Below are 23,646 nucleotides of genomic sequence, written 5' to 3'. Positions count from 1 at the left end.
CAAAAAGGGGGGGTAAAACGTTTCCCCGTACCACCTGCCGGTACCTACCTGCTGGCCAAAGGGGTAACTGGGAGCCTTTACGCCAATTATTGGGGTCATGGGGCAGATTCTTGGGGTCTCTGGGTTATGGGGCAGATTCTCGGGGCTATGGGGCTGATCCCCGGATGGATATAAAGGTGGGAGTCTTGGGGTTGGGTAATTTTTTATTTGTTTTATCCTCGTACCCCGGCCGTGACCCGTCAATATTGTGAAGGGCTGGGTGCGAGGGGTCCCCGCGAGCTCCGCTACCCCCTCGGGTCCCAGTGAAGGGATCTCCTCCGCAGCCGCTGCAGGAGCTCTTGGGGATTTGATTGACAGCTCTGGGTTCCGAGAGGCTCTGACCCGGATTTACGCGTTCTCTTCCCACCCAAAAAAAAAAAAACGTTAACTTTTTACAATCCCGGGTCCAGAACCACCGCGGCGGGTCGGAGGCTCCAAAGTCCTCAAACAACAAACTGCGAAGTTCTAGACTCCAAACCCCAAAAGGTTGCAACGAGGTTCTCCGCGTCCCGGAAAAATTCCCTTTTTTTTTCTAGTAGACAAAAAGGGCACTAAAACTGTCGCAATCAGCAAGATGGTACCGCGGGTTACTATGGCGACTGCTCTGTTTTTATCACTTTGGGTCCCCCCCGCATTCATATCATTCTTAACCCGGTTTTAAACCGATGAATCCTTTCGGAGGCCGCTGGACGAAAAGCAGATGTTTCTAGCCGGGATAAACGTCTCTTTTTCGTCTGCACTCGTCCTCCCCGAGAGATTTCATCCGTCGCTCCTCACCCGAGTGCCGGCTTTTGTCATCCCCCCCCCCGCACATTTATTGCCATGGCAACAATTCCAAGGCATTCTGCAGCCTGAAAGTACTTTCTCCCTTTCACGCGCATGCTGGCATTGTCAGAGCTCAGGGCGTCCGTGGCGCTGAGGATGAAGGACGGGGACCGGCCGCTGGGCTGAGGGGCCTCGCTCATAGATGAATAAGGCGACCTTCAAATGACCTAGAGAATACCCCCCCCCGCTGCGGATTTACCCCCTGGATTTTATCGGAGAGGGAGATATACCCGGTTCCCGAAGGGGCAGATGGTCGGCTGGTTGGCGTCCGGCGGGCCGTGTCGGGTAAGGACTGACGTTCTCGTTCGTGGTCCGATGAGGTGGGTTTTTGTGTTTCTTGTCTCGTTGTGGCGATTCTCTGCGGACGTCGTTCGCTGGCTCTCCGGTTACACGTGTCAGGTGCCTCCGACGGGAAATCGCAGAAAATCCTTTCGCTTTGTTTTATTTACTAATAAAAAAGGATGATTGGAACCGATCTCTGCAAATCGGGCTTTCCTGCGTGAGATCTGCTAATATCTACATGTATGTGTAGCGCAGAGACGAGGGTGTGTGTGTATATGTATATGTGTGTGTGTGTATATATGTGTGTGTGTGTGTGTGTGTGTGTGTGTGTGCATGGATGTGCAGACCGACAAGCCCAAAGCACAACTTTAAGGGATAACCCCCTTTTAACCCTTACAGTGATTGGCTGCATGCACGGCTCGCATTTCATCTGACTGTCAAAGAAGGAGAATATCATCCTCTGCACTCAAAAGGTTAAGCCCAATGACATGTTGTGACATGATTTCGATGATTGGGTTAACCCTCGCAGTCCACGTTCCAGCTGCGCAGAGGTTTGGGTTTGATCTCTCGTTATCGCTCGATGTATTTTTGTCACGTTTTTCTGTAGATCGCTCGTCGTTACCGTTGGCGGCCGAGTCGTTCGGATTCTGTGGGGCAGAAAGAATGTGAATCCGTTTCCCATCAATGGATCTTTTTCGATGCCAAAGTTGCCCTGGCGACTGAGAGACGTCTGGGGGGGGCGTTCTGGGAAGGTTTCTGGGGCTTTATTGTTGGCGTTTTGGCTGGGGGGGGCCCTGGTGACTGAACCCCTAGGGTTGCGCATGCAGGCTTAGGGGCCAGGGTTTGATTGTCTGCGTGCCTCCGGGCAACCAACAGGCCGACATTTACATATCAATAGTTTGTCTGGTAATATATCACACGGATCTGTATCTTTATATAAAAAGCAGGACGGTAAAAGGTGATTTTAGAACTTCTCGGGGGAGGGGGGCGTTTTATACAATATCTGTGATTTAAGGCGTTGTATCCTCTGTATTAGCAGAGTTTAGATCGTCGTATATGATGTATAAGGGGGGTGTTGGCCGCAGGTCTTCCGTCGATGTATATTTTATGCAGGTTTTTATAATCCTGAATCCCCATAAATTGAATCTTTAACTTCGCCTTTTAATCTGCAGCACGTTAGAGGGCGCAGTACCCCCGGGAGCCAGCGGAGGCGCTCCGTCATATCCGGCTCTGTCTGCAGCTTAACAGACCGTAATCAGGCGGGAAACCGGGCGACGGATCCGGGGCGCTCCCCGCGCATTGCCCCGCGCATTGCCCCGCGCATTCCCCACGCGCTCCCCGTGCAGATAGAGGATGGTGACGGCAGCGCGACGTCCTCCGGATACCGCGTGTAAACACGCAGGGCTCTAATAGCGGCTCCGCGTTACGGAGCCTTCTATACAGGATTTATATCGTCTCCGGAATAATCCCTGTAACCGCTCGTCTGGAATCGCGCGGGAATCCCTTAGCCGTGGAATGTTTTATTAAATCTATTCTTTTAATCCCATTTCAGGGTATTCTGGGTAACGTTTTGGCGAGCCAGACATTTGCTATTGAAACCGGTTTACGGATTACAGAGGGCCCAACGCCAGCCCTCGAGGGCCGTGATACGGAGTCCGTGTTTTTGGTGTCCCAGCTCACGCCTCTCAATTTAGGAATCTTTAAACTAGTTTCTTTTATTAAAATGTAATCATTAAACTGTTCCGTTTTCAGGCTGGGATAGATAGAATTCCTGGCCCGTTTGCGGCCCTCGAGGACCATGGCTGTGCAGCTCTCTGTCAGGGAAACTATAATAAGTGAAAATGTCACAAACATTAAATGGCTTTGGAAATGTATAAATCTGCATCTCTCGCTGCCCCACGCGTTTAACACCCGATTTCCCAACCGTTTTTTTTTTTTTTGTAATTCAGCTTTTCGTCTTTGAAGGTCGGAGCGACCGGCTCGTTAATCTCTCCGCGGTTTTCTGTAATTAACTAATAATCAGCGGTTACTCGGCTCTCCGCTGGGTAGGAGACGTTGGCCCGGTGGGTGCGCGGCGTCGCCGGCTCCTCGGATCAGCGAGCCCCAAGTGGATTCCGCACTGCTGGGAAGTGTTTGCCGGAAGGTTCCGGATCCTCGGCGAGTCATTTATTTATCAGAATTTAACCCATAAAAGGCTTTGTCTCGCAGGCAGGAGCGTTTGGCTCGGAACGAAGTTCTCCGACCCGAGAGGCCGATGAAGGAATCCCAAGAAACAATAAATCAGATTGTGCGCAGGCTGTAAATCTCCAGAAGCGAATAAAGCCCTTTGCGGCCGGTGAGGATTAATCCTGAAGCCGCTGCCGGTTCCCGATCTCTATTTAATAACCGCGCGTGACGGCGAGCGGATTACACCGTCCGCCATGAGGGTGATAAAGCCGCCGGATCCGAGAATTCTACAAGCTGGGCCGCGGAACGTCTCTTCGGAATGTTCAAAGGTCACTGATGGGGGGCCGTGGGGGGCCGCAGGAGATCGCTCCGTTAGTTGGGAAGCTGTGACACGTTTCATGTTTGGTAGACGTGGCTACTTGTGCCGATGGAATTTTGCCCTCATGAAGAACACTTTGATGCTCGTTATGCGCTCGTAATACCCGCGGCCCGGATTTAATGACTGCCGACTACTTCACGATGCATAAAAAATATCGATCTCTGGGCTCTTGGCTCCGTTTTCTGGTATAATTCATGAAAATGAAGAAAAGTCACCAGAACATCAATCTACGTCGATGGCCTGAAGTCGTGGAGGTTCTGCGTTAATAGTCGTGGAGTCTCTTAAAATCGATTAGAACGCTGAACAGTAATTCGTCATCGCGTGGCCCCCCGTCCATCGGCCCCCCGTCCAGCACTCCGGTCCATCGCTCCGTTCAGTCAAAATATTCCTTTATTGAAATTTTTCGGGAGATTCATGTCCGAGAAATTCTTTGCCTTCCTAGACGTCTAACCGGAGAAGGACCTTTGTGTCTGGAGAGTAAGGACTTGTCTCGGGGGCCGTGGATCGCCGGCGCTTCCTTCCATGGTTGGTAATGAAATGTTTGCGTTACGAGGCTGTTAACGTGTTGTCCCAAGAGCTGATGATCAGACGGAGAGATCGTGCATGTTACGGGGAACAGATTCTGCCGCGATCACTTTGCATCATGTTATAAAATGTTTGTCGGGATGCGTTGGTCGCGCGCGGACCCCCGGGGCAGCGTCTGCCCTGTTTGATATCCATGCGCAGTGACAGCACGTCATGTCTTCTCCCGTCTACGAGAGAAGAAGGCGGCCCCTCTGACACTCCATGTGTGGCCCTCGTGCTGCCGATGTAATAACCGAGACCTTTGTGAATTTTCACTCCAGGCCCAGAAACGCGGAATTAAATGGCGCCATCGCCAGGCACTCGGGGGAACTGCAGGGACTGACATGAAGACTTCCTTCCTTCTTGGCCAATTCCGCTCATTTTCTTTCTCGCTGTAGAATTTTTACGCTACTCTTTTAAGTGCGTTTCCTGTCTTTTTGGTAAAATCAGATACTGAAGTAATAGTGTCTTTTTCTCAGCGCGGGAGCGGATCACTTTTAAGATCCGGCAGATAGCGCCCCTGGCTTCGCGTGTTTGTTGTTCTCGTACATGTGGACGGAGGAGGCTCGGCTGCTTCAAGCTGTTGTCCTGCGGGTAACTGAACAAACGACTTTCAGTAAAGCAGAGGTCACGGAAGTCTTTGCTCTGAACGCACTTTATCTGCGCAGGAAATGGCTGCGCTCCCTCGGCTCCGTGCAGAATACCGCGGGCACGTTCACTACACGGCGCAGCCATCTGCCAATCACAACTTCACGTTAAAGATGGTTGGTGGTGGGCAGTAAGTGCCCCTGGGTGGAGGGGCAAATTCAAGGGGCAAAAGAATCAGATTCCAGGCATGAAGGGCCCGTCCCGGGAGCGACTCTTTCATAAAAAACACAAAACCAACCCAGTCTGGGGTCAGATTACATCACATCTTCAATCAGATCAAATTTAAAGGTGATGATGTCATAAGCGTAGAGAGAAGCCAGGATTAAATGTTTGTCCTGTGTGCGCCGGGTGCCGCGGACATCATCGACATGCTGTAGAGGCTCAAATATAGTCGTTGGTCTCGTCTTAGATTCAGGAGCCGTATGTCTATCCCATGCATGTTTAATCCCCTCACTGTATTACCCCCTACCACCTCTGCTGAGATGCTGCTCCAATTGAAGTATAATAAAATGATTATGAATCTTGTATCTGTTTTCTGTAACGGCCGGTTATTTGTAAGGTTTGCTGGGGTAACACCTGCTGTTAGTGCAGTCTGGCAGAGCCCTGTGTCCCAGGTGGGGCTGGTATTGTGAGAATCCCCTTTGTGATACTCCGGCGGTGGTTCGGGTTCCAGTACGGGGGGGGGGTAAAGCCTTTAATCTTTCCTGGAGAGGAGAAATCCCGGATTAATGTATTGCCGGCAGGAACTGCACCTGAGCATTTGCTAATACTGCCTGTGTCTGGGGTATTTACACGGAGGGGCAACGTGGGGCAGCTCAGGAAATAATCCGCATTTATGGAGGCGCTATCTGTGACTGTAATAAAAGACGCTTTAAAAATCAGGTTTTTGGGGCCGACGCTGTTTTTTAATGAAAATCATATGATTTAGTAGTTAACATGAAGGGGTAACATAGATCATACCTCCCAACTTCTACCCTGGGGGCGGAACTTGGGAGGTATGATCTGTCACTCAAACCGGCAGCGCTACTGTGCGTGTGTTTATTCGTGACACGTATCACCTGACCTGTAGCAGGTTTAAACAGCGTTTGAAGTTCATCAAAGGGGATCATTTTTCATTCTTCTTTATCCACGGCCAGGGCTGAACGGATCCAGCAGAATTACTGCTTTAAAGAAGCTCAAACAAAAGCCTTTTCTTCCCTCCTCCGGGGTATTTACTGTTCAATGGGATAATTCACACGCCCCGCACAATGTATAGTTAAATCAGCGAGCCGGCCCGGTGTAATGTATAGTTAAACTGATGTTTAATGCCCTGGCTGTCATGTGATTGGTCGTCGTTGACGGTTGCCGTCTGTAGAGCGTGTTGGAAATGTTTGACGTTTTGTAATCTCGGCACGGCGGTTATTTGTTTTATTTTAGCAAATTCAGAGCCATGTTTTAGTTATTGTGTATTTTTAGTAACCTGACCTGTTCTTGGCGCCGACCGACATCGGAGGTCACGCAAATTCAAAGGGTTAATAAGTAACCGCAGCCCCAGGCCTCTCTATACCTCGTATGATGTCACAAACTTCCATCATTTTCATAAAAATCCCCACGAATGTATGCGCTTATCTTTCTGTAAACTCATCGTTCTATCCGTGTCATCCGTGCGCGTTTCCCGCCGTTACTTCAGCTCCACCAATCGATGCGCATTTTCTTCCTGTCGCCGGGCGCCGCTCCTATGAGGTGATTCAATGATGGGGAGGGAGGGGGCGGGTCTTATAAAGTCAAAATGGTTCCATACATGCTGGGACCCCAAAGGCCTGACCTTCGGCGAGTCCTTAAGTAATAATGAATACATAGACGGGGCTGGCTTTACGACGAGACACCCGTCTGTCTTATTTACTAAGCTGAAGGAAGAGACGATGAATTTGGTGACGATGTCAGCCGTTCCCTGGTGGTCTCCGGTGTTCCTTGGTGTTGTCCGGTGTTCTCCGGTGTCTGAGAAGCAGATAAAATGTTTTCACGAGGGGTTGGTTTCTGTAGCGACACCTGAATGACAGCAGTTCCTGGCAGAGCATCGCGTCACGAAGCAGAAATGTAAACGTTCTCCTCGAGCTCCTCGTCTTCAAAATAGGAACTGAGTGCGAGATGCAGGAAGTGTGCGGAGAGCTGACAGCGGCCGCTGCTTCGGGGAGGTGAGTCACCGGGCTCCAGGCTTCACAAATTAGGTTAAAACACAGGATTTCTGCCACTTTCTACGGGGTCGGAAGCCCAAACGTGATGTTTTTGGTCCATCGTGAGGTCGGAGCGCTGTCTCCTTTTCGTTTTATTCGCCCGGGGCTGTTAGTTTTACTGTGAAAGCCCCACCGATCTGTGACCTGCCGGGGCTCTTCGTGTCGGTGATGGCCGCGCGGATATAAATGTGAAGCGTCTGACCCTGCAGGGTGAGCTTTTTGGGTAACGAGGGGCCGCGTTCTGGAGACCCCCAGGTTGGTTGCCGTCGGAGGTGAATGGGGGTGGTTGCCGGTTGGGTGCAGGATGTTGAGCTCCTCCCTTTGTTCTCCGGGCACCGGTTGGGTCTTTAGGTTTAGTGATTGACCCTCTGTGGAGTTTTGAGGTTGACTTTATTTACCCAAACTGAATGCGAGCTCTTTGGGACAGTGTTCAAAAGGTAGGTCTGAGCCTTTTACTATCACCACACTCCGTCCCAAAGAGCTTGCATTCCGCTAGGTTTTTTTCTGGGGGGGGGGTTGTGAACTGTTAATATTTAAATCAGAGGATGCTGGGCCCCTGACCTGCCACCCGCTGCTCCTTTGCACCCCGCTGCTCCTCTGGGACCCTGGCTTTGCACCCCGCTGCTCCTCTGGGACCCTGGCTTTGCACCCCGCTGCTCCTCTGGGACCCTGGCTTTGTACCCCGCTGCTCCTCTGGACCCCTGGCTTTGCACCCCGCTGCTCCTCTGGACCCCTGGCTTTGCACCCCGCTGCTCCTCTGGACCCCTGGCTTTATACCCCGCTGCTCCTCTGGACCCCTGGCTTTGCACCCCGCTGCTCCTCTGGACCCCTGGCTTTATACCCCGCTGCTCCTCTGGACCCCTGGCTTTGCACCCCGCTGCTCCTCTGGACGAGGGGCTGCAATGTTGTCTTAATAGAATTTCACAAATCAATCTGATTTCCAATAAACGGCGTTCAGAAGCCCGGAAATGGCAGGAATTGTCACGAATTCTGACTCCAGGGGGACTTGGCTGCGTTTTTACTGAATAAAGCGTTTAATTGGCGACTTGCGGGGACAAGAACGAGAATAAAAAAGGAATCCAAGCCATCCTGAAAGACGAGTTTCCCGCCCCGAGGGCCAGGAGTTCAGATAACGGAGCCCGGAATAAACGCGGGGAATGTTTACAGAGTCCGTCCGTCTCGCCAGACGCTTTACACGGACGGGTTATTCATCTGGAGAACCGGTTGCCGATACGTTGTTACCGACGCGGCTCGTGGAGAAATGTAACCGGCGACAGGTTTACGGCGGAGTCTAGGGGTTAGTGTGATGGCGTGGTGCCTGCCTGCATGCAGGTGGAAACGATGTATCCGGTTGGTGTTGATATCCGCGCAGGAGGGATCCGGCGGCTCGAGAACCTTCACAACTATTTAGTGACGTAAGATTTGGGCGGCCAGGAGACCCCGCGACGGTCTCGCTCCTTCCCGATGACTCTGCGAGCCGCACTGCGGGGATTAAAACCGAATCGATGACTGAACGTAAACAGAATATTTCAGAGAAAACAGACGTTCCTTTAAATTCAGATAATGGAGAAAATAACCCTAAATCCAACGAATTTGTGAAAATCCTTGTTTCTCGTTCGTCTCCCGCGTGTCCCGGCCCCAAACCGCTCATGTTCTCGGGCTTAGTTTTATGATCCGATGAAGTTTCGTGTATTTTGTTTTTGGGGGGTTATGACATCATGGAGGCGACTTTGCGAATCTCACCCTTATAACGCCTTAAACTCCAGCATCAAAGAGATCCCGAAGATTAAAGGACCGTCTGGAGGCCGAAGCTTCTTCTCAGAAATAATTGGCGTCGATGTCTCATATTTACCCAATTCAATTAACCTTTTGAGCGCCTGCCTCCTATGCACAGTATGCTTATAACGTGTCGCTACGTCAGTGTGTCCGACGTCGGCCCCTTGTTGGTAAGCCTCGGTTTTCGGGTAAGGCTGGGGGTGGAGGTTCTGATTTTAAAGGAAACGTTGAGCGATTCGGCAGCAGAATCATGATTTTTTTGTATTTGTGTAAACTTTTGGAGTGTTTTTTGTGAACGTGGAACGCGTCTCCTTCCTAGGATCCACTAGCCATAGACGTCCGGCAGGGCAGAGACTTCGGGGGGCGCCCGGAATGAAGGAGAACCGCTGCTTTTATAGGAAAACGGTCTGTGCTGAAAGAATTAAGCTGCGTGGATGAATGAAACGGACCCGGATACCGGAACCACCGGAGACTGTTTGCCGCACCCGGTAAATCCGGTTCTAGATTCAACCGTGTGCCGCAGGACAAAGCTTTTCAGCCTTGGAAGTGTTTGTTTACAGCCGGTTGAAGGGGGTCTGCCGGTGTTGCGCATTCCCCTTTCTGTCTCGTCTGGGTTTATTGGCACATCGATGACGAATCGCTTCCCTTCGCCGATCTGTTTTCCTGTCAACGCGGAGATCGAGGGCCGAACATGAAAGTTACCTTAACGCTCGGTCCCTCCGTGACGGCGATATATAAATCAATAACACACATTGTACAGCGCTGCGGAATATGATGGCGATATATAAATAATAACACACATTGTACAGCGCTGTGGAATGTGACGGCGATATATAAATAATAATCACACGTTGTACAGCGCTGCGGAGTATGACTGCGCTATGTAACTTAATAAAGGACCCCCAAATCCTCCGGCCGAGGGATCTCGTTTTAACGATTCTCAGCGACTTCATCGAATTGGCTCTGAAGATTCCAGGCGGTTTTCTCCAACATTCCGGTCGTTTCCATCAGAGAATTCCCGAAACTCGGCTCCGAGGCGCAGAAACGCGGAATATGAAAAGTTCATTGGACTCGTCTGCCTCTGACCTAAATACCTCCGCCGCTGTCTCATCCGCTTCCCTGCTCGTTTTAGGGAGAAAATTCTGGTTTTAGAGATAAAAAAAAACAAAACAGCCTGCGTGTTTTTATTTAACCGTTTGCTGGAATTGGTGCCTTGCTGGCTTCGATCTGGTTGCATGGTTAGAACATGCGCGGCACTGATTGAGTTTTTTTGGGGTGTTTCGTACAGCCCCCCCGTGATATTAATATATTTCACAGTAAATTAGCTTTTCGTGGTCTCGCTTTACAGAGTTTTAGGGAAGCTGAAATATTTAAAGATATTTGTTTTAAATACCGCAGGCAGAAAAGGGGAACAGATTCCGAACCCAATGATATCGCAGCGCGGGGGGGGCAGCCGGTGGCCCGATGATTGCCCTTCGGCGCCTATTATTATTACTATTTATTATTACTGATATTATTATTACTATTATTTATTACTGACATTTATTATTATTATTACTATTCATTATTACTGATATTATTATTACTATTATTATTATTACTATTATTTATTACTGACATTTATTATTATTATTATTACTATTTATAATATTACTGATATTATTATTATTGTTTAATAATAGAATGCGCGTCCGGCCGAGTGCGCTGCGGGCGTCAGCATGCGGTGTGGGAATCTGTCTGCGTGATGCATGCGCGTCGGTCTGCAGACTTCGTAACGTGACACCTTTTTATTTCTATGTTTCCAGGTTTCTGTTCAGCGTCTTTTCAGCCGAAATGCCGCGTTGACGGGGGTCCGCGTGGGAAGCTGCAGCCGGCCGACCCAGTAAAATGCATCCAGCAAACTGGGAGGAAATGGAAATGCAGAGCGGTCCCAGCGAGAAGTCCGGCTGCAGGAAAACCGCAAGGTGAGAGCGGCCGCCGGTTCTGGGGATTCCGGGGTCACGAGAGTTAATAATGAAGAAATAAGAGGATCTCCCATCGGGTTAATAGATTGTAAGCTCCGAGACGCAGGGCCACCTCCTCCTTCTCTCCGATCTTATTGTCGATACGTCGACCGTCTCTTTGTAACTGCGCTACAGAGTCTGCTGGCGCTATATAAATGCGTGTTTGGGCCCCCGGTTAAGATGGCGTCGTCACCCCCTTCATGCACGCGTGTTCACCCCCTTCATGCACGCGTGTTCACCCCCTTCATACACGCGTGTTCACCCCCTTCATGCACGCGTGTTCACAAGCGCTCTGCCTTCACATTGAGCCTTTAGTATGCTCTATTAAAACCCAATAGAAAGGGGCTTTGCCGTGGGTTTGCTCGGCGCTGTGGAGATGTTTGGTAAGAATGTTACTTAAAGCGAACGAGGAAGGAAGGCAGATGGTGGTTAGCCGCAAGCTTCGAGAAGGGCCGACGTGGGAGGAAGCGGGGGCCGGGCAGAGATCCGCGCCGGGGCTCAAACCTTCTGCACGTCGTTCAGATTATTAGCGGGATCTTTCGTAAGACTTTGGAATGATTTAACCGTTTGGCTGCCGTACGGCCGGCGTGGCAAAGCCAGCAATGTGAAACGCGTCGGATTACTTACTAAAGTGAGATCGTTATCCGGGGGAGCGGGGAAAATGTCTGTTAGGGGAACTGCTGGCCAAATCCAGAGAAGACCGGGCTTTGTTTGGCCCCGGTGCCCGGCTGGTGACATCATCCTGAACCCATATGCAAATGATCTCCTCCAAAGAGCAGCCAATTTGCATGTGGGGGCTCGTTGATGAGCTCAGGGGTTTACGTGCCGTCTTATCTACAGATCTGCTGCATTTCTGACATAACACGGAGCGGCGCGTTCCCCGGGCTGTATGTATTGTAAACATGTTCAGTGTTATTCATGTAAACTCAGCCCAGGCACGGCTTCACCAGTAAACACGCTACATACACGGCTCCGCGTCAGCCAGGGGTCTGCACGACTCGGCCCCGGATTAATCCTTTGAAGCGCCCGCCGCGGCAGGGGAGTCTGGGTCACCCGTCTGAAACCACAGCCTCCCGGTACAAAATGAGGTCATGCAGGGGCAATTACCACCTGAGCTCAAGCAGGATGACACTGTGCTTTCTCTGCAGCTAATTAAGACCTTTTGGATTGTGATCTTTCTTTTTCCGCGTTCCCGCTAGTACCCCCTAAACCAGATCACCTGAAAGCTGGATTCCCGGAAAGGACCAGACAGCGGATTCCTCCAGCGCCATCCAGACCCCTGCCCTCCGTCCCCAAACCCCCCCGACGTCCCGGGGCCCGGGAGCAGAACAGGCCGCCGGACATCAGCATCCTCATCGAGAAGTTCGAAAGTTTCAGGTAAATAGTCTCTGCCCCGCGGAGGGGCATCTGTCTGCTAAGTGCCCCCTGCTGCCCCTAAAGATGCCGTACATGATGTCTTAGAAGCGCGTTTCGGGGGCCGCGGACGTCCGTAAAACCTAATCATCCGCCTCAGTATTATCTTTTTCTGTTTCCTAGGCAACCGGTCCAACCCGCGAAGAAACAACGTATCAATATTAATATGGAATTAGGATCAAAATCCTCGAAATGTCCTCGTCTGTCCTGCAAAGACTCGGCCGCAGAGATCGCAAGCGAGGAGCGGACGGCGCCGGAGGATAACGAAGCCGCCAACTGCGAGGCTCTGAAATTCAAAGGACTGAATATCGCCGACGGCAACGGGGAGAATCCCGACGGGATCCTCGAAGACGAGCCCCGGAGAGATAACGGCAACGAAGACTCAACCATGGACCCCAACGACAACGGCAAAATTCCCAACCGAGACAGCGGGATCGACAGCCCCTCGTGCAGCGTGGTGGGGGAGGTGTTTTCTAGCGACGACATTGCGGACCCCAAAAAACTTACTTTGCCCGTCAACGCCATGGAGACGGGGAAGGACAGAAAGGATCAGGCTTCGTCTGTGGACCGAAAGCAGGACTTTCTTCAAGAAGAAGACAGCGACATGGATGAAGGAAGCAGCGAGGAGCACGACTCCATCGACGCGCTCAAGACGGACCCCGTCGATTCTGTGAAGGTAGGAACAACGTCTGTAGAGCATTCGGTCCATAAACTGAAGGAGGAGAAGTGTTAGAACCGGAGGGCCAGAGATCGAATGTAAGGAAGTTTTACTTTACTGAGAGGGTGGTAGATAAGTGGAACAGCCTCCCAGCACAGGTGGTAGAGGGTAATACAGCGAGGGTATTAAACATGCATGGGATAGACATACGGCTCCTGAATCTAAGACGAGACCAACGACTGATTAAGGTTTGAGTCTTTACAGCGGGAGAAACGGTGACTAGACGGGGGCCGGATGGGACAGGCAGGTTCTCTGTTTCTGGGGGTAACGTTCCTGATCATCTCAGATATTTTCGCTTCCTGCATAAGAGACTCCGGAGGCTCCGGACATCTCCGGCCATCGAGGGCATCAGCTGGAGGCGGAAGGTTTAGATTTCCGGATGGGGGGAGAGGCTGCGCGGTTTTAGAGACCATAACGTTCCACAGGAGGATTCTTCTAGATTAACGTTCCGGGTACAGAGAGGACGCTCGGAAGAAGTGAATGTTCCGGAACGATATCGGTTACGCCGCGCGCTGCGTTCGCCTTCCCCGGGGACGTTCTGGAGCCGGCCGGTTTCCTGATTAACCTTTAATTCTAATTCCCGGCATTTTATTCCGGGAAGAAATTCTAGAGCAGAGAGTTCGGAGAACGTCGGGATGTGTCCGGAGCTGCGGTTCCGGGGCCGCTGGGGGGAGTTGCGGGGCGATAATGGAAGTATTGATCGGCAGCCTGGAAAGCAATCAATAGAGGAAGTTTAACGTCCCGTCAGATTCTCTCTGGAGACTCTCGGAGGGTATCGGTAACGACCCCCCCTGCACCCCGTCTCTCCCCGTCTCTTATTATATATATATTATTAATCACTCTCTCTGCGGCAGGTGGCCCCCGAGTAACGGCTCCAAATATGGAGACCTTTTGGGGTGAATTCGCAGAAAAACATATAATTTGAATTATTGACTTAAAATACATTAATGGCAGGGGGGGGCTCCGGTGAGCAAAGGAAACGGAGAACTCCAACTCCCAGCACTGCTTTCCACGACACAAAGCCAGGTTACAGTAACAGAACTTAATAAATAACTCCACGGACGGCATGGAGTCTCGGCTTCAATTATATCACATGACTCTGTTTTTATATTAATGATGTTCTCAGGACACGGGGGCCACGGGGGCCGCTCGCCGGCATCTGGCGTTCAGCTGCAATCTGGGGTTTATATTTAATCAGATTTAATGTCTGCCGGGAGTCGGTGAAACGGGTTCTCGCAGGTTTTTATCCGCACGTTCCCGGTTATATTATCACAGAGTCACAGCCCCGGGGCAAATATCCACCGACGCAAATACCCCCCCCCTGTCCCCGACTACTTCCTGTGCTCGGTGTGCGCCGCGTCCTTATCTCACACGTTTATCTCATGTTTTTAATTCTGAAAGTAAATTTCCACTCCGGGGTCACTTCCCAGAAACAAACCGACGCGTTTCACTCCCGTCTGGAAAAACTCAATCACTCAAATGTTTAGAAAGAGTTGATTTTGATCCCAAAACATTAATAGCGTTTTCTGTACTCTGTAAAGTATATTTTTCTGTTTTTTTTTCAGTGTACGGAGCCTCAGAAGCTGTTTAATATCGCCAGCGAGCTGCTTCATACGGAGGAGGCGTACGTTAAGCGGCTGCATCTGCTCGACCAGGTACCTTCTTCTGTAATAAATTCATTGAATGAACCGCAAACCTTTTTAAGGCGGGAGCCGCTGGGTTCTTTTCAGGGAAATTGGTTATTTTTCACTTCTTTCAGATCCTGATACTTAAATATTCAGATAAATTCACCCCCTTTATTCATTCATTCACTTTATTTATTCATTCATTCGTTTTATTCATTCATTTCTCCCGCCAGGTTTTCTGCACTAAGCTGGTTTCGGCCGGAATTCCAACCGACGTAACGAACGGAATTTTCTCCAATATTTCCTCCATCTATTGTTTTCACGGTCAGTTTCTGCTGCCGGAGCTGAAGACGCGAATAACGCAGGAATGGTGAGCTTTCTTCCCCGTTATTATTGGTACTTTTTTGGCTAATTCAGTTTATTATCCTTAACCCCGCGTGCGCCTTGGATTCGGGCTCCTTAGTTCTCTAATAAACACAACTGGCTCCCGAGAACTTCTTTGAGAATGTGGAAGTCGGGTTTTACCTCGTTTATCATTCTGTGGTTTATGCGTTAGACCGGCGGACGTGGACCCCGCGCGCTTCTCGCTGGTTCTCGCGGGGTCCGGCCTCCTCAGGAAGCCCTGGGATTGTTTCTGATCCGCGGCCCCCTCGGTCGATGCCGTTACGCAGCGATGTTGTGGAGAATTTATGAAGAAACGATCGTGTTTTCTGTAAATTTTGCTTTATTTCGTGTATTTTTGAAGGGACTCCAATCCGCGGATAGGCGACATCCTCCAGAAACTCGCTCCTTTCCTGAAGATGTACGGCGAATATATAAAGAATTTCGATAAAGCCATGGAGATGGTGAACGCCTGGACCCAGCGGTCGGCCATCTTTAAAGACGTCGTTCACACCATCCAGGTTTCAGTTTTATTCTTTTCACTTCTAAAAATACAAAAACTTTTTTCTCATTTCCTAAAAAATGTATGAGTTTTATACCCGAAATTTACTCCGCGGGCTCAGAATTCTAAACACAAATCGCTTTATCGACCCAAACCTGGCAAATCGGGGGAGCAGACTGAGGCCTCCGTTGAAACTTTTATTTGTAGGATTTTGGGGTTTTCCAAATAAAAGCGAATCTCTGAGCATGCGCGACGTTCTGCCGCTTGGTTGCCTCTGTCATCAGCGGCTTGTTCGTTAAATGATTTAGCGCTCGGTCATTCGGCGGCTCGTTGCGGCACTCGGCAGATTGAGTGTTAAATCCGCGGCCTCCTTATTTCCCTCGATTATTGACGTTTCCAACAATTTCCACGACCTTCACGCGAAACGAACCCAAATCAATAACGCGGCCAAAAGGCGTCCGTCTCGCACGCAGCGTCTGATCCTTACAGAACCCGGAAATAATTCACATCGTTCCACAGGCAGAACCCGCCGGCAGATCGGCCCCCGGCGGCCCCCATCAAGTCGCCCCTTTCTCCCGCTGTAAAGACTCAAACCTTAATCAGTCGTTGGTCTCGTCTTAGATTCAGGAGCCGTATGTCTATCCCATGCATGTTTAACTCCTCTCACTGTATTACCCTCTACCACTTCTGCTGGGAGGCTGTTCCGCTTATTTAACCCCCACCTTCTAAAGCAATGGAACGTAATAACTGAAAGAGGAGCAGCGTGGGAATATCTGTAACCACCCGGGATAACAGAGAGCGATCCCCGTTAGATATATGAATGTTATTTCCGTTTCTTCGCCCCGATTTATACTCAGAGCTGGGAATTTAAGACCGTTTTGATATTTTGTAGCTTCCAAACGCGTTACTTTTAGTTACTTTTAGTTACTTTTAGTTACTTTTAGTTACTTTTAGTTACTTTTAGTTACTTTTAGTTACTTTGTGTTACTTTGTGTTACTTTGCGTTTACTTTTTGCTTTTTCCTCCCCGCAGAGGGACGACGTGTGCGGGAACCTGACGCTGCAGCATCACATGCTCGAGCCGGTGCAGAGGATCCCGCGCTACGAGTTGTTGCTGAAAGATTATCTGAAGACGCTGCCGGGGGACGCGCCGGACAGGAAGGATTCAGAGAGTGAGTCTCACGGAGGGAACGACTCCCATTATCCTCAGCGCCCAAGTCCGTAAAGCTGACGGCATCGGCGGGTCCATCCCGGGGTGGGGTCACTTTCGATCCTGCCGCGTCACGCGTGTTCCTGGGGCCGATACCGTTTATACCGTCCTGAATGTTTATTGTGTGTTGCAGAGTCCCTGGAGCTGATCTCCACCGCCGCCGACCATTCCAACGCAGCCATTCGGAAGATGGTAAGAAGCCGCCGGACGCCTCAGCCGGCCGTATGTTCAGTGATCGCGTTCTGCGCGTGTCACATCCCGCAGAACATACTAATGTCACGCTTACGCTTTCTTTTCATGTATTCGCCGTCTAAACGCTGTTCATGGTGTAAGCCTGCGGGCCGAGCCGTCTGCGCCTAATGTATCGGGTCCTCTGTCAGTTCTGGTTCTGTCCGACCCTTTGGATGTAGGGACTGTAAGAAGCGCTGCGGGAGTTATCATTTATATAGCACCAACAATTCCTGTAGCGCTTCTTACAGTCCCTACATTCAAAGGGTCGGACAGAACTAGAATGGAGAGACGGGCAATTCCTCTGATGTGTCTCTCGCGCTGTCTCTCTCTCTCTCTCTCTCTTCTTTCATGTGCTTCTCTGTGCCTGCGCGTCACGGTCTGTCTCTCGTGTTATCTGTATGTATGTATGTATATATAATGTGTGTCTCTGCGCCTGCGCATCACGGTCTGTCTCTCGTGTTATCTGTATGTATATATATAATGTGTGTCTCTGCGCCTGTGCATCACGGTCTGTCTCTCGTGTTATCTGTATGTATGTATGTATATAATGTATGTCTCTGCGCCTGCGCGTCACGGTCTGTCTCTCGTGTTATCTATATGTATGTATATAATGTGTGTCTCTGCGCCTGCGCGTCACGGTCTGTCTCTCTCGTGTTATCTGTATGTATATATATATAATGTGTGTCTCTGCGCCTGCGCGTCACGGTCTGTCTCTCGTGTTATCTGTATGTATATATATATAATGTGTGTCTCTGCGCCTGCGCGTCACGGTCTGTCTCTCGTGTTATCTGTATGTATGTATATAATGTTTGTCTCTGCGCCTGCGCGTCACGGTCTGTCTCTCGTGTTATCTGTATGTATGTATATAATGTGTGTCTCTGCGCCTGCGCGTCACGGTCTGTCTCTTGTGTTATCTGTATGTATGTGTATATATAATGTGTGTCTCTGTGCCTGCGCGTCACGGTCTGTCTCTCGTGTTATCTGTATGTATATATGTATATATAATGTGTGTCTCTGCGCCTGCGCGTCACGGTCTGTCTCTCGTGTTATCTGTATATATATATATATAATGTGTGTCTCTGCGCCTGCGCGTCACGGTCTGTCTCTCGTGTTATCTGTATATATATATATATAATGTGTGTCTCTGCGCCTGCGCGTCACGGTCTGTCTCTCTCGTGTTATCTGTATGTATGTATATAATGTGTGTCTCTGCGCCTGCGCGTCACGGTCTGTCTCTCTCGTGTTATCTGTATGTATGTATGTATATATAATGTGTGTCTCTGCGCCTGCGCGTCACGGTCTGTCTCTCTCGTGTTATCTGTATATATATATATAATGTGTGTCTCTGCGCCTGCGCGTCACGGCCTGTCTCTCGTGTTATCTGTATGTATGTATATATAATGTGTGTCTCTGCGCCTGCGCGTCACGGTCTGTCTCTCGTGTTATCTGTATATATATATATAATGTGTGTCTCTGCGCCTGCGCGTCACGGTCTGTCTCTCGTGTTATCTGTATGTATATATATATAATGTGTGTCTCTGTGCCTGCGCGTCACGGTCTGTCTCTCTCGTGTTATCTGTATGTATGTATATAATGTGTGTCTCTGCGCCTGCGCGTCACGGTCTGTCTCTCGTGTTATCTGTATGTTATAAAAAAGCTGATTTTGTGTTTTTATTTGTTTTTGAATGAAAGGAAAAGATGCACAAACTCCTGGAGGTTTACGAGCGTCTCGGGGGGGAGGAGAACATCGTGAATCCGGCCAACGAATTCATTAAAGAAGGACATATCCAGAAATTATCTGCCAAGAACGGGACCACCCAGGACCGCTACCTCTACCTGGTGAGAGGATTCTCCTCAAAGTGTATTCTGAATAATAATAATAATAATAATAATAATAATAATCATCTACAAATAATTAATAATATAATATGAACATAACAAATACTACTACTAATAATAATAATCTACAAGTAAAGAATAAATATATTCATATTATTAGTGGATTATTTAATTTGTATATTATTATTATTATTATTATTATTATTATTAGTATGTGTAATATTAATATTAGTGGATTATTAACAAATACTACTAATAATCTACAAATAATTAATAAATATATTCATATTATTAGTGGATTATTTAATTTGTGGATTATTATTATTATTAGTATTTGTAATATTAATATTAGTGGATTATTAACAAATACTACTAATAATAATAATCTACAAGTAAAGAATAAATATATTCATATTATTAGTGGATTATTTAATTTGTGGATTATTACTATTATTAGTATGTGTAATATTAATATTAGTGGATTATTAACAAATACTACTAATAATAATAATCTACAAGTAGTTAATAAAATAGTTATCTACTAATAATAATAATGAATATAACAAATACTGTTACTAATAATAATAATGAATAATAGAATAATGTGTTTTCTTGCTGTTTAGTTTAATTGTATGCTGCTTTACTGCGTCCCCAAACTGCGGCTGATGGGGCAGAAGTTCAGCGTGCGCGAGAAAATCGATGTCGCCGGACTTCAGGTCGGTGTCTGTGGAGTTTAAATCCTGTGCCGGCTGAGTGTGTTTGGGCTTCAGACCAATCTTAAACGTCATGGAGAGGGTGGTAGATAAATGGAGCAGCCTCCCAGCAGAGGTGGTAGAGGGTAATACAGTGAGGGTATTAAACATGCATGGGATAGACATACGGCTCCTGAATCTAAGACGAGACCGACGACTGATTAAGGTTTTACAGCAGGAGAAACGGGCGACTAGATGGGGCCGACGGGGGCCGATCTCCAGGGGAGGTTCTAGGCTTCTGTCTCCCGGATACGAACCTTTTTTTTTGTTTGTTTTTTTTAAGGTCCAGGAAATTGTGAAGCCGAACGCATCTCATACGTTTCTAATAATAGGGAAGAAGCGGTCGCTGGAACTCCAGGCCAGGTATCAACGACTGTTTAATTACATGAACCGTCTTGGGAGGGGATTTTTTTGGCTGGGCAGTATGGGAGTCGGAGACCAGGTGCCAAAAGTTTGGGTAACTCAGTAACTGTTATTAATATTATTGCAGGACGGAGGAGGAGCGGAGGGACTGGATTCAGGTGAACGGACTTCTTTTTTTATTGGTAACGTTGTGTTTGTTCTGCTCGGCGGGACTCTTCTCAATCATCGGGGGGTTTTTCCGGGTATAATAGGTTAGGTTTTAGCTCCGTATCTGCATCGCGCTCCGTTTCCGTATCCTTCCGCATAAAACGGAACCTTTATTAGTAAATTATGAAGTATCCACAAAGTGAATAATGATTCTCGCAGAGATGTAACGCGGAGCTGCAGCTGCCCGTCCTGACCCTGCAGGGGCAGCAACCTCCCCCGGAAATATCCTAAAAACCCAGCTATCCAAATATAACCCCTCCCCCGCGGAGCGAAGAATCCGAGCCACTGAATCCCCCCGAAGCGACGCGTTCGCAGCGAGGGTTTTTTTTACCAATGGGATAAACTTTCGTCTTTCCTCCCCGACGACGCCACGATGATAAATACTTTTACTGGTCGGAAGTCGGCCAATGGGAACGCTGCCTTCCTCCAATCGCTTAAAAAAAAACAAAAAAAAAAAACACAAATTGGGCACTTTAATTTTTTGGTATTCTGTCCCAATTGCCAGAGTTCCGTGTTCTCCGTATTATTATTAATTATTATTAATAATTATTATTATTATTATTTCTCTCCGTTTCAGGTCATTCAGGCGACGATCGAAAAGCACAAACAGAACAGCGAGACGTTCAAGGCGTTTAACAGCTCGTTTTCCCGGGAGGAGGAACACTGTCCCGATTCTCCCGTAAGTCCCGTCATTCACTAACCGTGTTCCCACCCTTTCGCTGCCAGAGGGGGGGGGGGCGAAGCGGGGCCGGTGGCACTGAAATGGTTAAATAAAGTGTACCTTGAAGCATCGGGAAGTAAACGCGGGTTATTATCTCCGTCACGCTTTAATTATCAAAAAAGGGTTAATGAGCGAAAAGTGTAAATTAGAGTAAAACCTAAATGAATATATTTGAATTCTTCCAGATACCGGCGAGCGGCGCTCAGTCCGATTCTACCCCGGGGTCTGACGGCTGCGGCTCTCCAGGAGGGGTAAGGAAGCCTTTAGGGCTCCAGCTACAATTATAGGATTTTCTTCTACTAGAAAGGGGTTATTGAGTCAAAGTGGAACTTTCTGCGGGTAAAATTACTATTTTTTTGTTGGCCACAGGGGGGCGGTCACGCGCAGAGACACCGGGGTGCTTTAAAATAGAAACCCAATTAACACATTTACCCCCCCCATCAGTCACATGCGTCGAAATCACACGTTACGCAAGCAGCGAGATCCGCAACCCGGCGGCCGCCTTCCGTACATTTATTAGATTTATAATAAGTGGGATTTCTGCACCAAAATAATCGGGTTTATTTATCATTTATTGTGCGGTTTAAGAATTGGAATCTTCTGCCATAAAAACCAACCTGTTTTATTGACGGATCCACCCGGCCCCCGGGCCGCTAATCTGCGGTGTTTTCTTTCTGTTTTGAAGCCGGACTACTTCAGAAAATCTAAAATAAAGAACTGTAAAGGCTGCGGAGAGAGCTTTAACTCCATCACCAAGCGGAGGCATCACTGCAAGCAGTGCTCGGCGGTAAGAGAAGACGACACCCCGCCCCCGCCCGCCCCCGCCCGCCCCTGCGCGCCTGCCGTCTCCTATCTATCTAACGGGGGGGGGCTCCCGTATTAAATAAAAGAATGAATGAAATCTGAGGTTTTTAATGCCGGAAACCCCGCTCTGGGAAGGGCGTCTCGTTGGGTTTCGTGGAGGCCGTCTCACTCGGATCGTTTTCGTTATTTTAGGTGATTTGTGCGAAATGCTCCGAATTTAAGCTTCTCCCAGAAAACGGGAGGCATCACAGAGTCTGTAAGGAGTGTTTCCCGCTGTCCGCGGCCGGCCCCTTCTCTCCGGGGGGAGCAGATCCTGCCGGAGAAATAAAGAAGAAAACCAATTTCGAGGTAATTTTTCCGGGGGGAAATGAATGAAATCGATGAGTAATGACGGCGTCCGCCCGGTCGTGCGATTTAGCGCCTCGTTAGGATCCCCGTTTGATTCATTTCCGTAACGGCCGGTTTATTAACCCGTTCTCGTCACCGGTGCCGGCGTTTCAGCAGCGGCTGCCGGCCGGTAACCTGACTGATTGCAGAAAACGTTTCTTTTTATTTATTTCTGTAAATTCTGGATATCTGGGTGGATTTTAGTTTTCGTTTTTTCCTTTTAGACGAGAAATTCATTGTCTCCGGAGAACAGCGTTTTCTGCAGTAACCTCCTTTTTCTGGAGAAGGGGAAGACCTGGAGCAGGGTCTGGGTCTGTATACCCAAGGCTGAGCCTCTTGTGCTGTATCTTCAGCTCTGCGGTCAGGTGAGCGATTTATCGCGGGAATAAATAAGTCTTAAAATGTCATCGATATCTCCGGATTCTAAATCAGAACGGAGAGCAGCCAATGGGAGATGAGACGAGCGGTGATGACATCACTCGTTCTCTGTACGAACGTCTCCTTTATGATGGTTTTATATGTAAAGTAATATCATTATCCTGACGTCATCGGATCGGGGCCAGAAAAGCCGTTTATGGAGCCAACCCGGCAGACTCAGTGACTAAAAGCAGAGCCGCGGAGTGAGGTTTAGCGGAGGGGAAGCCGATACGATTTACTCGCTTATCGGGCAGATAGAAAATACCTAAATATGAAGAATGGCCACGAAATGAATGCCCGGACTTTATGTTCAGCGGAGAGACGCGACGCGATGCTCTCTACCTCCATTTTATCGCCGCCGCCATTTCTAGCCGTGAAGCCGCGGTTTGTGGGTTTTATTGGATCCATAAAACGTCGGATGCCTCGTCCGGCTCGGCGTCGCCAATAAATCCACAGATGTTACCGGGGAGATGAAACGTCATTCGTGGTCCGTGTTACGAGCCTGGAGTTTAAAGGGTTAAAGAAGTTCTCGGTGAGACGCTTGCGCTCCGCAGAGAATCTGTAACCGGCTCGCTGCGCGCGGTACGTCCCTCGTCTCCATAGCTAGGGATTTATGGGGGATATCCGGCCCTGGATTCGGCCCCCCATAATGAGTGACTTTGCGCTAAACCCGGTTCCTCCTCGTCTGTCTGGATTCTAACGATGTTTCCGTCTTTTTGCAGGACGGGAAATCCCCCCGCGCCATACCGCTGCCCGGATACGAAGTGAGTTTAGCCGGCGCCGCCGACAAGCTGGACCTAAAGCACGCGTTCAAGCTGAGCCAGTCCCAGCAGACGCTGTTCTTCGGCGCGGAGGACGAGGAGTTACTCGGCAAATGGAAAGGAATTCTCAGCCGGGCCTCCAAGGGAGAGGTTTGGGATGAAACGGACGAGCCGGACGAGGCGTAGGAGCCGCTTTCCGATCTTCTTACAACGCGTCCTCCAAACGGCGGCTCCGGAGCCCCATCGCGTAGCTTGCTGTACGTTCTTGTGTTGGCCGACCCGGGGCGCTGCGGACCCTCGGGGGCCGTTTTCCGTGCCGTTTGTCCCGTCAGGATGTCGTATTTCCTTGAATGGGTCGATCCGTTAGATGTCGCGCTCTACGGCTCCGCTAGTTTTGTATATAAGTTTATTTAAAAAGAGC

The 23,646-nt window shown here is 49.2% G+C and overlaps 1 protein-coding gene across 1 annotated transcript; it reads left to right on the top strand.

Moving 5' to 3' along the window:
- Positions 1 to 1,013: 1,013 nt before the first annotated feature.
- Positions 1,014 to 23,646, top strand: FGD3 (FYVE, RhoGEF and PH domain containing 3; the record flags this gene model as incomplete). The annotated part of the gene is made up of 19 exons (XM_053469581.1): positions 1,014 to 1,149; positions 10,698 to 10,856; positions 12,095 to 12,272; positions 12,432 to 12,984; positions 14,592 to 14,681; positions 14,885 to 15,021; positions 15,397 to 15,553; positions 16,567 to 16,705; positions 16,877 to 16,935; positions 18,667 to 18,813; positions 19,437 to 19,529; positions 19,849 to 19,928; positions 20,056 to 20,086; positions 20,713 to 20,814; positions 21,042 to 21,107; positions 21,542 to 21,643; positions 21,853 to 22,008; positions 22,272 to 22,412; positions 23,187 to 23,646. Coding segments are annotated over 19 exons (2,751 nt in total), but the record flags the coding sequence as incomplete, so codon positions are not given.

Source organism: Spea bombifrons, chromosome 6 (assembly GCF_027358695.1).
Source record: "Spea bombifrons isolate aSpeBom1 chromosome 6, aSpeBom1.2.pri, whole genome shotgun sequence".
Lineage (NCBI taxonomy): Eukaryota > Metazoa > Chordata > Amphibia > Anura > Pelobatidae > Spea > Spea bombifrons.
Note: the sequence above shows the minus strand (reverse complement) of the source record. Positions and strands in the feature narration are given on the sequence as shown.